Genomic DNA, 14,922 nt, shown 5'->3' with positions numbered 1-14,922 from the left:
GATCACTAGGAAATGGTGCAAACTACCATCCTCCAAAAATGCTACTCCAGAGTGAGGCGCGGGCCAGCACTGTATGTGCAAGCAGAGTCCATCCTCGTGTGCTTCAAGAAATGGGACAGAGCTGCGTCACCTCCACCTTCTTTCTCTCTTCAGAGAGAAATGCCACACTTGAAGTGCCTCGGGATCTGTTGTCCCGGGTATGGGATCTCCTCAGAGGTGGCCTGTGACCTCTGGGGGTGGCTTTGGGCCTGCGGTCTACCGTCTCCCGGGGGGGGGTAAATGTGCCTGGGGACTGCGCAGCCCTAAGCTAGCCCCCCACACCCGGTGGGCCGGGGCGCAGCGTGGCCGCGGCCGCGCGAAGGGTGGCGTGCGGGGCCGCAGGCGGCGGGGTCCCGGCAGCCGCCCCTCTCCCCGGAGCTGCCGGGGAGCGGGTCCCGGGAACAGAGCGCGGGGCCCCCGGCGGCCGCGGCCCGGCGGGTCCCGTCCTGCCCCCGGCGCGGCGGGTGGGGCCGGGGCAGCCCCGCCTGAGCCCCCGGCGCGGCGATCGGCCCGGGCGGGGCGGCCCCTGCCCTCCGCGGGGGTGGCTGCCCTCGGCACCCAAGTTTCCCCGACTTGTGGCGAGAGAGGCCGGGGAAGCGGGGCGGAGGGGTGCATCGCGGCGGCGGAGGAGGAAGAGGAGGAGGAGGAGGAGCGGAGCGGCTCGGCGCGGTCCCGGTCGCCGCGGGCGGCGTGTGCGGGGGCGGGCGGGGAAGAGAGGTGGGCGAGCAGCGATGACCTTTGCGAGGAGCCCGGGAGGGAGCGGGCCAGAGGCAGAGAGAGCGGCAGCGGGGGAGGATGGTTGCTGAGACCCGGAGGAGAGCCGCCCCGTAATGTCACCATGTAAGTCACTTCTCCGGACTTCGGGGCGAGGGCTGCGGCTTGCGGCGCTCGGGGAGCGCGAGTAACGCCCCGCGGGCTCCTTCGTGGGGTAAGAAACTGCGGCCGGATAGGCAGGGCTTTCCCCCCGACCCCACCCGCCCTGTAGTAAGTGATGAGTAACGTCAGGTTCGAGCCGTGCAGATAGGTAGGGCTGAAGGAATGGGGAAACGGGAGTTTCACGTAGGGAACTCGGAGGGCAGGGCAGGCAGGGCTCTGCCCCGTCCGGGCTCCGGGTCCGCCGGCGGCTGCCCTGCACGGTCCCGGGCGGCCGCTGCCTTTCTCGGACCACCCTAATCCCGTCCTTAGGGCTGCTCCGCTGAGTTTCCCGCTGCTTGGAGGCGAGCAGCGATACCCTCGGCCCCGCTCGCCGCCCGCTGTGAATCGCCGGCTCTCCGGCACCCGCCCGGCCCGGCCTCTCGGCCCGGGGCCGCAGTCGCTCACGTCGAGGAGCCCCGTCCGCCGCAGGCACCGTTCCCAGCCCTCCAGGTGCGGTGCCAGCACAAGTAGGGAAAAAAGGGAGAGGGAGGGCCGGCCGGGCTCTATAAAACCTTCCCGGTCCCACCGCTCCTCCCTGCAGCGTTCGGCGGAGAGGAGCCAGCGCGGGGCTCCGCCGCCGTCGGGGGGGCGAGGGGCGGGCGGGTCGGTGGTTCTCCCTCCATCCCTCCCTCTCTCCCTCCATCCCTCCCTCTCTCCCTCCATCCCTCCCTCTCTCCCTCCATCCCTTCCTCTCTCCCTCCATCCCTTCCTCTCTCCCTCCATCCCTTCCTCTCTCCCTCCATCCCTCCCGTCCGTACGCACGCCGCCTGGCCCCGGGCGGGCCACTGCTGTGGCCTCTGGGCGCCTTCCCCGCTATGTTTTGCCTTTCCTGAGAGGCTCTCACCGAAGGTAAGGCAAGGGCAGGGGCCCGCGGTTCGGCGTTTGGCCGGTGCGCTCACAGCCAGGTGAGGGAGGGGACCTGTGGCTGGACCCGAGGGAATCAGTACAAGGGGAAAAGGTTAGGGTTTTCCTAACAGTGCGCGGGGAGGTTAGGGCAGAAGTGAGAAGGAGAGCCAGGAGATCCTAGAGACCTGGTGTTGCAGTGCTACAGAGTTGCAGGCTGCCAGCAGATCAGTTGTCTGCAATGGGAAAAGTTCCTTTTGAAAGGAAAGCCAAGGGACCCAGACGGGTCTAATACAGCTGGTACTGTTTAAATTAAAAGGCAGTGTCTTGTTCTTTTCATCTCTTTCAATGAGTGTGAGGGTGTTTTCAAGGTTGACTGTAAGAATAATTAGGAACAAGTAATGCTTAACAAAATGAAAGTTTTAAGTGGCATTGTGGAATTAATCTTTCAAGACATTTGTGTACTACAGTTTAAAGCAAGGGTTTCAAAGTTAAAATCGACTTCTCTGTTAACCTTTGGGAATGAAACTGAGTTGTAATCACCTTTCACTTGTTGTAGTTCCACTTAAGAGTGATTAAGCTTAAAATCTTTTTTGTTTACAACCTATATGAGAAAAAACATGTGAAATTGATGTTATCTTTCTTTTAATTTTAAAGTGTCAGCAACATTTTTCCTTAATAGCTGTAGACATGTCGAAGACCAAAGAAAGTCATGTCAGTCTGCCTAAGGCAGAATTCACATCCTACTCCAGGGAACTTTGCTGAAGCTTTGAACAAGGAAGATGGTGTATTCAAATATGTATTGCATGTTTTGAAACCATACAGTATACAAATTAAGTGCTCCAGGATTATTCACATTTTGTGTGTATTTTCTTGCAGAGCCATATACTCCCTAAAAGGTGATGATGTGCTTGCTGGCTGCTGGAGTGTAAAAACTTTAGTAGTTAGATGTAGCAAGGCTCCCACTAATTTCATCTTGAACTATGTCAAGTTACCATCCATTTATGGTTTAGATAAATTACATGTCTATTTTGCTCTTCTGGAATGAATTGTGAATAAGCTCATTGTCTCCCTATGTTATAGGAAATGAAAGTAGCTGTGGACTGGGCTGTATTGAATTGGTAGCTAGAGTGCATAGCTGGTCATGTCACACAGTGTCTACAATGGAGTAATGCAAGTCCATAGAAAAATTAGTAGTTCTTCTGTCAGATTCCGTAGAAGGTCACTTTGAAATTTTTTTACTTTTTTTTTTTTTTAATAAAAAAGTGTTAAAAGGGATTGCTGTTGTGAGACTATGTCCAACTTTAATGGATGTACTCCTACCGTAGGTGCCCTAATAGTCCCCAAATATATTGGGTAAAAGGTTGGTTTGGTTATGTGTTTCACAATCTACAATGATTTGTTCAGACCTGCTAGCATGTTACCAGCTGGGGACAGAACAGGGCTTTTGCATTTAAATTGAAACAAAATAGAGAAGAAAACCCACTATGAACAGTGTTCAGCAATTTTAATGTCTCCAGGGTTAAAGACTGAAAAAATCTGTATACGTTCTGAGATCTTTGTTATGGACTGCTTATCTTGCTTAAACTCTTGGTGTGTTTTAGTACACTGCTGTGCTGATATCCATTCTATGTTCTATTGATGAATATTAAATGACAGAACTCATCCCTTAAATATTATTTAAATATTAGGAACACAAGACCAAAGGGCTCTCTTGGGCCACCAAGTCAGTGCTGTTGTGGCAGGGGACCATACCGTCCCTTGATAAGCTATAAACTAGCCTGGAACTGTTTGCTAATTTTTCTGTTGAATTATTCATATGCTGTTTGGATTCAGTTCTAGATGTTAATTAACATTAATAATCAAGAATGTTAACCTTAAAATAAATATAAACATAGTGGGTATTAACGTGAATAATATCTGCAGCTGAGGTTTGTGTGGTTTTTTTTTTTTTGTGCCTGGGAAGTATTTACCAGTTGTTCTGGCTCCTTTTCATAATTGTCTGCCAATTGGGATGTCACATTATAAAAATATCAGGGATGGATTTTGTTTTGGAAGAAGGCTTTTTGTTGGCAATGTGCTAGTTGACTTCCATCCTTGACAACTTCTTGTATGAACAGGGTGTTACACACATCGCAGCGTAAGGATGTGGTCAGTCAGGTTTCTGAATTTTGGCTTTTTGTCTATGCAGGGTCTCAAGAACATGTAAATAATTGATTTCCTCACTCATTTATAGCACTCAGCTAGAGGTTGTGCTTTGTAACATACGTCTTCAAAAGTCCTCTCCAAAAGAAACAGATCTGACTCATGGTGCCTGCACTAGTGGAATGTTTTGGTAGCGTGCTTCGTCTTTGGTCATTCTTGTTTGAGTTTGATAAACCTTTCTTTCTTGTCAGCTGAGATGATGTGGTGTAAAGAAAATTGTTTTGTCCTTCAGCAGTAGAGAGTGTAAGTTGAGGAGGCAGGTTCGCTATTTTTTATATATTTGTTTATTTTGGTGGAGAATTGTGGTTTGTTTGGTTTGTTGTTTTTTTTTTTTTGTTTTGTTTTGTTTTGGTTTTTTTTTTTTTTTTAGAGTGATTGTATAATTATCTAGCCTCTTTCTCTAGGAAAAACATCTTTATAGTTACTCCTTTCTGCCTTGTTGTTTGCACTTATTTATGCTCTGCTCTGTTGTTGATTATCTATGTTCTTGAAATCTTTCTTGACTTGTGCTTTTTACAAGAGTGAGGATGAGGAAACAGACTGTAAACTAACACCATGGAGTACTAGCTTGTAAACCTTACCACAATGCAAGTAAACATTGACAACTAGAAACTGGCCAGATTAAATAGCTCTCTCTGATTCCTTAAGAAAGGCATTGAAGGCAGTGTGACTGGATAGATTCATTCCAGACCTAGGCAGCAGAAAGGTGTCATTATTCTTTCTTGAGTACCTCAAAAGTCGTGTCTTGGTTCCTCCAGCTATGCAGTGATCAAGAACTTCAGCTGAGTTCACAGAGACATCAAAAGTGATGATTGCTGTAACACACAGAAAATGTATTGATATGATGAAAACGAACAGATTTCTTCTGAATTAATAAATAATTGTTTGTGACTGTTTCCTAACCTGAGAACTTTAACTGTGCTTGCTCAAAACAAGCAAACAAGCAAAAAAAAGTAATGCAAACACTTCTGTAGGTTTGCATTGATATGTTTTGCATCAGGCTGAAATGTATGTCATTGGTAGCGGCAAACTATTTCTTCTGTAGAAACAGCAATATTCTTCTGTATCTCTAGTATGTCATGATGTTATCCTCAGCATTTCCATTTCACTGCTCTGAGAGTATATATGCATGCTGCACATGTTTGCATGTGCCTATAACTGTTTTCATGTCTTAAAAGGACTTCTGTTCAAAGTCAATTTTCTAAATTAATATTAAGGGTATTGTGGAATTATGAGTTATATACATTGAACAGTAACTGTTCCCAAACCTCATCATTCTGTTATCTGAGATTTTAATAGGGATTTTTGGGTCATTAAGTTGAAGGACAATAATTCTATTGTTTGATAATCTGGTTATTTTGTGTGTCTGGCTTCATCAAAGAGATTCTTGTATTTCAGAGCCCAGTGTTTTCTGTGCTTGTCTTCAACACTTGTTAAGTTTGACTTTACAGTATCTCAGAAAAATAAATCGGCTTCAAATTCCTAATTTGATACAACTACCCATAAAGAACTGGACTTCTTTTGTAATCAGATACTTGTGCTATGTATCACTGCACTGAAGGGAACCCTGACTGATTGCAGCAGCCTCTTGAAGTGCCATTTACCTGGGCCCATTGGCATCTAGCCCACAGGAGTGGTTTCATGAACTACTACTGTTCAAACTGAAACATTAGTTGTTCCTTTACAATGGTTTATCTTGCTGCGTTAAGTTTGGTTTGTCTACCTTACAGAACTCTGCTTTAGGAAGAAACAGAAGCTGATACTGAGAAAGAATTTACAGTTGCCCGCAGGTTTTGATGACAGGTTCACAGAAATGTCTGAGGAGCAGAAGACTATTTTCCCAAGTTTAAGAAAATTATTTTTTCTTGCCGCTGAGTATGAACTCTATACTTTCTTTCACTTACGTCTTTCACGTTTCTGTCCTGATAAATCATGCCGGTGGCCATTGCAAATACCTTTCTTTTTTTCTTAATATGCACTAACCTGGAAGACATTTGTGTTCATCGGTGTTTCTTTATGTCTGTTCATTCATGGTTCTTCATATATCGTTGCCGGGATCAGACTTGTGAAATATTTTGGGGATTTTATTTGAGACTTTCTCCCAGTATAAGTAGATAATATCTTACTGAACAAAAGCCAGTTATCATTGCCAAATAGGAGGGGAAGGAGTTGGTTAAAATAATGTGTATTGTGTTTCATCACTTGTTGCTTGCTTTTGCTTGTTGATAACTTGTTGAATTAAATGAGACAGGACTGTAATGGACATTCATTATGGATATGCGACAAAAAGTCAGACCAAATTTATTAAGAGTCTTTCTTGCTTTCTATTCTGCCCAATATGGGGGAAACAATTTGGTTTAGCTGTTAAATGTGCTGTATGCTTCAAGGCAAAGGAAGCTTTAACTTCAAACTATAAATGATAAACATTTTTATATAATTAAATTTTTTAAAATTAAATAATAAAGATGTGCCTGACTTCATTGGCAGCACAGATGAGCCCATAGATTTTGGTAAGGAAAGTTTTAGGATTTTCATTAAAGTTGTCAGCAGAAAATGTAGCTATCAAAGTATTATCACTGAAAAATATGGAAAGGCTGGTTAAGGGCAGAGGCAAATTCTTACCTACCATCTTTGTATAGCTAATAACAAATATGTATGCATTTTATATATATTTGAACAGCATAAATGTATTTGTATATGTAAATAGGTAAAGTAACACTTTGCAATCTCCAAAAAAGCCCTACACCTTAATTCTTTTAGACTGTCACCATATGAGCTGCTTGTTTCTTTTGCTCAAATACCACCCTCACCTAGCTTCTTAGAAGCCCAGTGCTGACCAGTATTCTACTTTGCTGTCTGCTAAGAACCAGAGAATATAATTTCTGACCCTTTTTAGCAGTGTAGCAACTTCTTTGTCTGTTTAAGCAAGGCTAGGGCCATCCATAATTTTCAAGTGCTACTTTATTTACTACTAGTTACTAGTTTGAATAACAATAGTATTTTTAAATTTTCTTGGCTTGTTGTAAAGCTTTCTGAATTTTTGCTTGCTTTTTTTTTTCCCCACAGGATGTCTCATGTAAGTGAAATGTGGTGCTATCACTGGAAATGGAAGCTGCAGCACTGTCTCTGCTTGTTTACCACATATATTATATGCATGCAGCAAGCAGGTAAGTCAGCAAATTATCTTCTTGCTTAAATAAATGGTCTAGGAGCCAAAGTTTTGGTGACTAAGGATTATGCTTATGTATGACTGAATTATGTACAATATAACATTTTGATGAAAGTGATGCATTATATTTGATAGTTGTGATAGGTTGGGTCGTATTTTCTGCTACTGCTGAATTTTCTTTTTTTTTTTTTTTAAATAATTTTGTTGATATTAATTGTTGTTATTTTTTTTTCTTTGAATCCTTTCATTTTGCCCTTTCTTTTACTTGTTAATACTACCTCTCTTGAATTTCTTCTGGTTGTTGGAATACTGTGAGTAAATATGTAGTATTTCCATTTTCCCTGGTACTGTTTGTGCCTATAGATTATGTATTCAGTAATCCTTCACTCTAGTTCAAAACTGTATAGACACTGTAAAGAACAACCAGTTTAAATTTATCTTGGTCTGTAGTGACACTTAAGTATAGAGTAAAGTAACACATTCTGACTGTTTTCTTTAAACATATGAATGAGAGATTTCATTTACTAACTGTCTTTTCCTAACCACTAGAGTGCAAAGTATTTTAGGAGCTCCAGCTGCTTTACTGGAAAAAAACCTCTGGAGTTTATTCTGGAGCATATGAAAATTTTGGAGCAGCTTGTAATGCTCAACTAATTCCATATCAGATGGGTAATTTTGCTGTTACAGACTTGCCATTGGAAAAAGGATGGTTTATATATAGAAATGTTCCTAGCTTCTTTGATACTGTTTTTTCTCTAAATAAAAAGTGAAGGTTTTGTTGTTTTTTTTTTTTTTTAAATCTGCACTTTTTATTTAGAGAAAAAACAATGCAGTAGCTGTGAGGTAGCAGTTTCCAGCTTCATGTCACTTTAATAGGTGTTTTCCATTTCCATTGAATTGTGTAGCCAGAAATGTACTTGGGACTTGACTCTCACTCGTGGCTCCATTGGCTGATGGCATTTCTGTTCCTGTGGGCCATACGTGATCCTGGGCCGTGCAGCTACCATCCTTAGCATGAAGTAACTCAGCAAAACCTGCCCTAATTTACAGCTGCTGTGGGCTGTTTTCTGCTGACTAGAACATTAAGGCCCCAAGACCATTAGTCTTTACAAATTCCTCTTGAAAAAAGTTTAGTTATTGAAAGTGCAGGTGACATAGCAAGAGTAAGTCCCGTGAGCCAGAAGGTCCTAGCTGGAATGCTGTGAGGACAGAGAAAGCCAGCCACAAACTCACCTGTGCATTCATCTGATAGCAGCATAACACTGCTGCCTGTGCAGGTGCTGAACAAGTAGATGGGTAAAAAGCCTGACGCTAAACTCCAAGATACCCTTCCGCAAAATCATATATGCCCCTTGCTAGCTACTTCAGCAATAAAGTAGCTGATGTCATTGGACTGGTGAAAGCAGCCCAAGTGTTCCAGATAATTTTGTCTCTTCTATTAGAGTTACTGTCCATGCTCTTTTCTCAGGCACTGGCTTGACATGTACAGCAGACTCACAACAAGGTCTCTGATGGAAAGCAGAGCAGAGACCTGAACCTGAGTCTTTTACATCTCAAGTGTGTTACCCTGGGGGCTTTTTCTTTCTTGCTTTGACTGGAAAAGATTTGAAATCTTCAACACTTTCAATAAATGGAAAAGACATTTCCCTATAGTAGGTAAATAAGGTACACCAGAAACACACATGTTCAATAGACAAATGTTTGCTGTGCAACAGTGAAAGAGTTCCTAGACAGTCTGCCATTAATACTCGACTGAAATGAGAATGAGACATTTACTTTTACAGCAACCTGTCATTTGGCAGTTCTTGCCTGTAGACCCTCAGGGTTCATGTTTCTTTTTATGTTGATGTAAAGCATAGGTTATGCTGCAAAACTGAGTCTTTTAATCTGTTCTCTTTAATACAACAAGGCAGACAATGTGGGAAACACTGCTGCTCCTGTGTTTTTTATTTTGTGTTCTTAAAAGGTATTGGTCAGTTTGGCTGTCGATTCATATGGCATCCATAATCTCTCTGGCACCTTAGGCTTTATTGAAGTTACAGTAGAAGTACCATAAAACCTGACATTCATCCAGCTTCACTAGTGAACTGTAAACTTAAAGCTATTGGGGCTTATTAAGCTTTGCCTAGAGAAGGTTACATAGAAGCAAGGGATTAAGATCATCAGGTGCAGTTTTTATGGATTACTTAAGTGCTATTCATAAGGATAAAAATATCAGTCATGATGTGACATGGAAGAAAGTGCAAAAGTAATCATTTTATAGTTTAACCTAACAAGAACTACAGGGCTTGACCTGCTTCCAGAAACAAATTTTAGGAGAAGGATTGCACAGCAGAAAACTTAGAAAAGGAGTGGGATGGTCTGTGAAAAGAATGTTTACCCACAGATTGATCAGTAAGACACTGACAGGCAGGTGTGGCAGGGGAGTATAATCCCAAAATACAGGTCTGATACCTCAGAGAAATCAATGGATAGGTGCTGACCCTTAAACCAGAAATAAATTATTATAAAAAAATATATTACAAAAACAGAACAAGTATTTTCATTAAAATTTCTGCAGCCATAACTGTTTTGACATTTTGAGTTCAGATCATGTGTTGTGACATGGGGTGAAGTTACAGAGCAGCAGCTCTGTAAACAACTTAACAGGTTTATATTCCTGGCTGGGGTAGGTGTCTGTGGTGGCCTTGAGGGAGTCATTTAGCTGTGCCTCAGTTTCCCTGCCTATAACAATGAGTGTATGTCTTGCCTCACTTGTAAATAGCTTGCCTATCTTCCAGTGAAAAGAGTGTATAGAAGCTGAGATGTTAGAATGGTGGTGTTTTAAAGAGAATTAGTTAAATCTGCTTTTATCTGAGATTCAGACATTACTAACTTTTTGTTTGTGTGTAGATTTCATTATTTTTAGAGACCCTAAAAGAGAACAAAAGGAGTGAACAGAGTTCTGAAAAACATAACTAATGAGGGCAGACAGAAGGAACTGAGATTTTTTTTGGTCTAGAGTAGGCAGAAGGGGGAATGCATAAGAACTGAGAATATTTAAAGAGATAGCTGCAGTGGGAAGGGATAGTCTGATCTTTCTGGGCATTTGAAAGGGAAGAAAGAATGGGCTTAAATTACAGCAAGATAAATGAGGGGAGGACATCTCATTGACATCTCACTGAAAGTACCAGTGAATAGATTGCAAAGGAAGACTGGGGAATCTTAGTCTTTGGGAATGTATAGTAATATCTGCCAGAAATGGTTTAAGTCTATATTCGTCTTTCCTTGAGGATGAAAAATAGATGAGGTTATTTCCAAACTTCCCTGATTTCTATAGTGCTTCCTTAATCTTGGCTTTATAGAATCTATTTTGGTTCAAAATCTGGGAAATTATGAGATCCACTGGAAATTGCAGTTCTCTGAATATGACAGTACTTTTGTTGTGCCTACAAAATTGTGTTGGTGTTTGTCCTGTTGTATTTTTTTCTGACAGAAGGAAGCAGCAGTTCAACATGGAAAGTAAAAATCAGTTACTTCAGGTGTGTGTAACTTCACAAAAAGTGTTATGTTTAGTTTCCCCTATTTGTCCTTCCTGCTCTCATAGCAAAATGTCTAATGTTTCAATACTGTCCTATCTCATGGTTTTGACTGTGCTTTGTATGGTAACCCAGGAGCAGAACTGGAGTTTTTTTGGTGACCTTAAAAGTAAATTCCAGTTTGCATAATTACTTTCTAATTTAGTTTTCCAGTGTCTTGTCAGTACTGGACTTCCAAGGTTTTGAACACTTGCACATTTTGAGGGGATTATAACCTCCTCGTAAGAGTTGATACATAATTATATAAGAGTCAATAACCATTTTAAATTTTGACTACTACTCAACCGTATTTAGTTTTATTCAGGATGTGGAAAATATTTATTTTAATAAAGCTGTGAGTACCTCTACAATTCTTATTACACTATGTCTACATTATGCCCCATACTGCTGTAATCAGAGAATTACTATGACTGCAGCTAATGCCAGAGTGAACATTTGCCCTTTTGTTCATCCATCAATAAAATGCATTGGTGTCTGTAGTCATATTTCCATGTCCTCAGAAGGGTTTTAATCAATCCATGGGAGCTCACGGAAGAGTAAGGTTCAATTCTATTACAGTCCCTGAAATTTTAATTTCTTTTTTTTTTAGTGGTGATTCAAAGCAAAAATTTGTGCTGTTTTTAATTCATCAAGAAAAAGTGAGGTAAGAAAAAAGAATAAAACTGAAAGCAGGTCCTTCACCCACATGGCTGATAATGGTCTCTAATATAGGATCATCTCCGTCCATCATGCTCCTTAATTGGGCCTGTGTAGATAAAGGAGGGATTAAAGTCCTCCCTTATTTATGGGAGAGTTTCAGAGTGACCCTGCAGGCTCAGAAACCTAATAAGAGATGGGAAGGGAGTATGGTGGGAAGTATTGCTCATGCTACCAGCACTAGCAGCAAGAGTTAGTCACGTTGCTGCCTGTGAAAATGGACCAGGTTTTATCTGTAATGGCCCAAATCAGGAAGTGTGTTTTTTCACCACAGATCTGAAACTGCCTACCCCAGACAAGGGCCGAAGATTGTATCGCGGAGCAAATGCTGAAATGGTTGTCAGCACATTCCCTTATCTTCCTCTCTCTTACCATATGCACAGTGAGAACCAAAGTGCCAAGATATTAACCCAGTCAGTCAGCACAATCCTCATGTACAGCGGGGAGGCGGGGGATGATTTTATAACATTATTGCTGGCGCTTTGCAAAACTTCTCCCGTGGCGTCCCCAGGGTGGGAATGGGCGTGCATATATTGCCGAGTGGGGTCAATGTGACTGAGAGTGCTGTCCCTGACTCAGGCATGGAAATTCATGTTTCTGAAAGTTATGGAAAAACTCAGAAAACCTACAGAGTTTGGAAAAAGTATTCAGTCTGGCAGTCCCTTTCCTTACACAGGCGTACATACATCATGTGTAACTGAGAGATTAGTCCAAAGGAACCTGGTTATTTAATGAAGAGCTCCAAAGTATTTTTATTATTTTTTCTGTCAGCCTTCTTTATATTTTAATGTAGCCTAAGCAAAACAAATCAAAAGCAATCCTTTATGTATTGTTTAATATCTAAATTGCTGCTGGTTTGAGGCATGTGTGTAGAAATTCTGTTCATATAAATCTTGCAGAAAAGAAGTTACTAGTTGGCTTTCTTGTTTTTCCCGTAATTGACAGTTCTTTAATGTAAAAGTAAATCATTGTTGGAATGAATTTCACAGGAAGCTGCCTCTCATTACCTCTGTTTACTTTTTTAGCTATAATTTTTTGATGGTGCTGATAATTCTTTTCCCTAAAGTGTTTGGACCTCATTGCATTAACCATAATATTGCCTTAAAAGCACAGTGATATTTTTTTTTTCCCTTCCTCTGGTATGCACCTGTAGTCAAACCAAAATGGAATACCATGAAACATCACTGAAATTCAAAGCTGACTAGGGCCTCAACTTACGGGGTCTTTGCAATCCTTTGTTAGAAGATAGGCTAAATAATGCATCTTTCTCTAAAGAATATACCTTCAAAGAAAGCACCTTCAGTGAAAGGTATATTCTGTCTTTATGAACTGTAGATTTTAGAATCCATTTATAATTTTATTTTTGCCTCATTTTTTCTGTTCACTGTTAAAAACATAGCCAAATGACAATTTGTCAGTTTGACAATATTGTCTATGACAACGAACAATAAAAGTATCTAGCTCAGTGGTATATCTAACAAAAGCCCCAAAATTACTTGTGGCCAATTGGACTATGTTTTACAAAAGATTGCATCTGATAGAGGTAATTATGTAAAGAAATTAATTATTTACAGTATTTGTAAGTTGCTCTCAATAAAGTAAATTAACAGTTTAGAACAAAATGAGGTTTTGTCTCATTAAAAGACTGAAGTCCTTGTGAATGTCACTTTTTTTCTCTTGTGAATTAGTAATGTGAGAAATGTTGCATCATGAAGTGAAGGTCTTAACTAGGAATAGAACAGTTTTCCAGATAAAAGTTCCTTACATGTAAGTCTAGCAATCACGTGACATGCATTTTAGTATGTCTTACAATTAATACAGAGTAATTAAAATGGTTGATTTCATATACCAGTAGGCCTTTTATAAGTGATTACTATTGTAAAGTCAGCACTTGCCAATTAATAAGGGCTGATCTTTCGGATTTTGGACATGTATTGTTATGTCCATGATTGTTTTGCTAGAATATTGGATTTGCTTACTTAATGGGATTTCTTAAATGATTTGCATAAGGTATAACATGCGATGTTCACTAGATCAAGGCCTCAATTATCACTGTCTGATAATTGAAATGTTAAAACTTGCATTTTTATTATAACCACAGCAAAGATGTCTGAGATAGATATACTTACCCCATATATTACATATGGACAGTACTAAAATGAAGAAAAACATGACTTTTACTTTACAAGAATTTGAAAAAAATGAAGCAAAGGAATTTTAGGGACAATTTAGTAAGATACTAAGAAATAAGAAGACCCACCTATAAAATTACATTCCTTGTTAAGATTTTATATAGAAATACCTGTGATTAAATAATTTACCTGTACTGTTTCAGAATTTCTTCCTCTCATCATGGAAGAGAAAAACTTCTCTTCCATGAGAAGAAAAGAAAACATTTCAGCTATAGACTGTAAGCATTTTCTACAGAGGTAACTAAAATATTAGTATAATAATGATAAGTTACATCAGAGAAGTACATCCCTTACTATGATACACTGAATCAAAACTACTTTTCCTTCCCTAAATGTGGTAATATTGGCACTCACACCAAGGGAAGGCAGGTTTCCAGAAACACCTTTTGTTTTGTCCAGATTCTGTGCTCACTGGTCTGCTTGGTTCCTGTAAATGTCAGACTACACTCTAACTCTTGCCGCAGTACAGGAAAATTAAGTGCATAATTCATAGTTAGAGTTCTGCTTATGTAGTCTGGCCTCTAGGTATCATTCATGCTAATTCATTTTATTGGTCTTCTCTTGAAGAATCAAGCCACTTTCCATTCTAAACCCAACTCCCATCATAATTTTTTGGTACCACTATGAACTTGTACTCCTTTTTTCTCATCTTTTATGTTGTCATTTTCACCCTATTGTCTGAGGCACCAGAAGCTTAAACAGTACGTTCACTGTTTTCAATTTGTTACTTGGAAACAATTTTGCTAATTGTTCACAAGATTTCCGCCCCCAAACATGCTCATCAATTCTCATTCTGTGAATTCTTCCTTTGATAATAACATCATCTCCGTTATTTACTGTTTTGACCAAATTCTGGTGTAGCAAATAGTCACTTTGGACAAGAGACACCACCATGGTAGCAACTCAGATTGTTTAATACTCCAAAACTACAGCTATATCAATTAAGATGTAAGATAGTTAGTATTCTATAGATAGCATATTTTCAGAGAACATTACTTTTTGAAAATTCTTGTAGACTGAAAAAGTGTGTATTGGCAGATATTTTGCTCTTTGAAAGAATGACAGAAAGTTAGTTCCCATTCCTGAAACCACTTTTTTTCTGGATATCTCCAAAGTAGTCCAACTGTCTTCCAATACATTGTAAAACAACTGCTTTTTTCAGGGATAAATATCTGCAAGAGTTAGGGTAGAACCATGAAAAGATCATCACACAGCTAACCTAATTTTTGAAAAGATACAATGCGATCAGAGTTTTTCCAATTCCAGCTTTTTCTCCTCATGAATA

At 40.6% G+C, this 14,922-nt stretch overlaps 1 protein-coding gene across 6 annotated transcripts in view; it reads left to right on the top strand.

The window, feature by feature from the left end:
• Positions 1-775: 775 nt before the first annotated feature.
• ADGRG6 (adhesion G protein-coupled receptor G6) overlaps positions 776-14,922 on the top strand; it is a 112,967-nt gene continuing 98,820 nt past the window's right edge. For 3 of the 6 annotated variants that reach the window (XM_042795980.1, XM_042795977.1, XM_042795981.1), the window contains exons 1-2: positions 776-879; positions 7,069-7,169. In XM_042795980.1, the coding sequence (XP_042651914.1) occupies positions 878-879; positions 7,069-7,169 (103 nt within the window). In that variant the 5' untranslated portion in view covers positions 776-877. The other 3 variants (XM_042795979.1, XM_042795978.1, XM_032983202.2) reach the window with 3 other exon arrangements.

The sequence above is a fragment of the Tyto alba genome, unplaced genomic scaffold (genome assembly GCF_018691265.1).
Source record: "Tyto alba isolate M040663 unplaced genomic scaffold, T.alba_DEE_v4.0 Super-Scaffold_22, whole genome shotgun sequence".
NCBI lineage: Eukaryota > Metazoa > Chordata > Aves > Strigiformes > Tytonidae > Tyto > Tyto alba.
The sequence above is the reverse complement of the archived record's forward strand: the minus strand, read 5'-3'. Positions and strand labels throughout refer to the sequence as shown.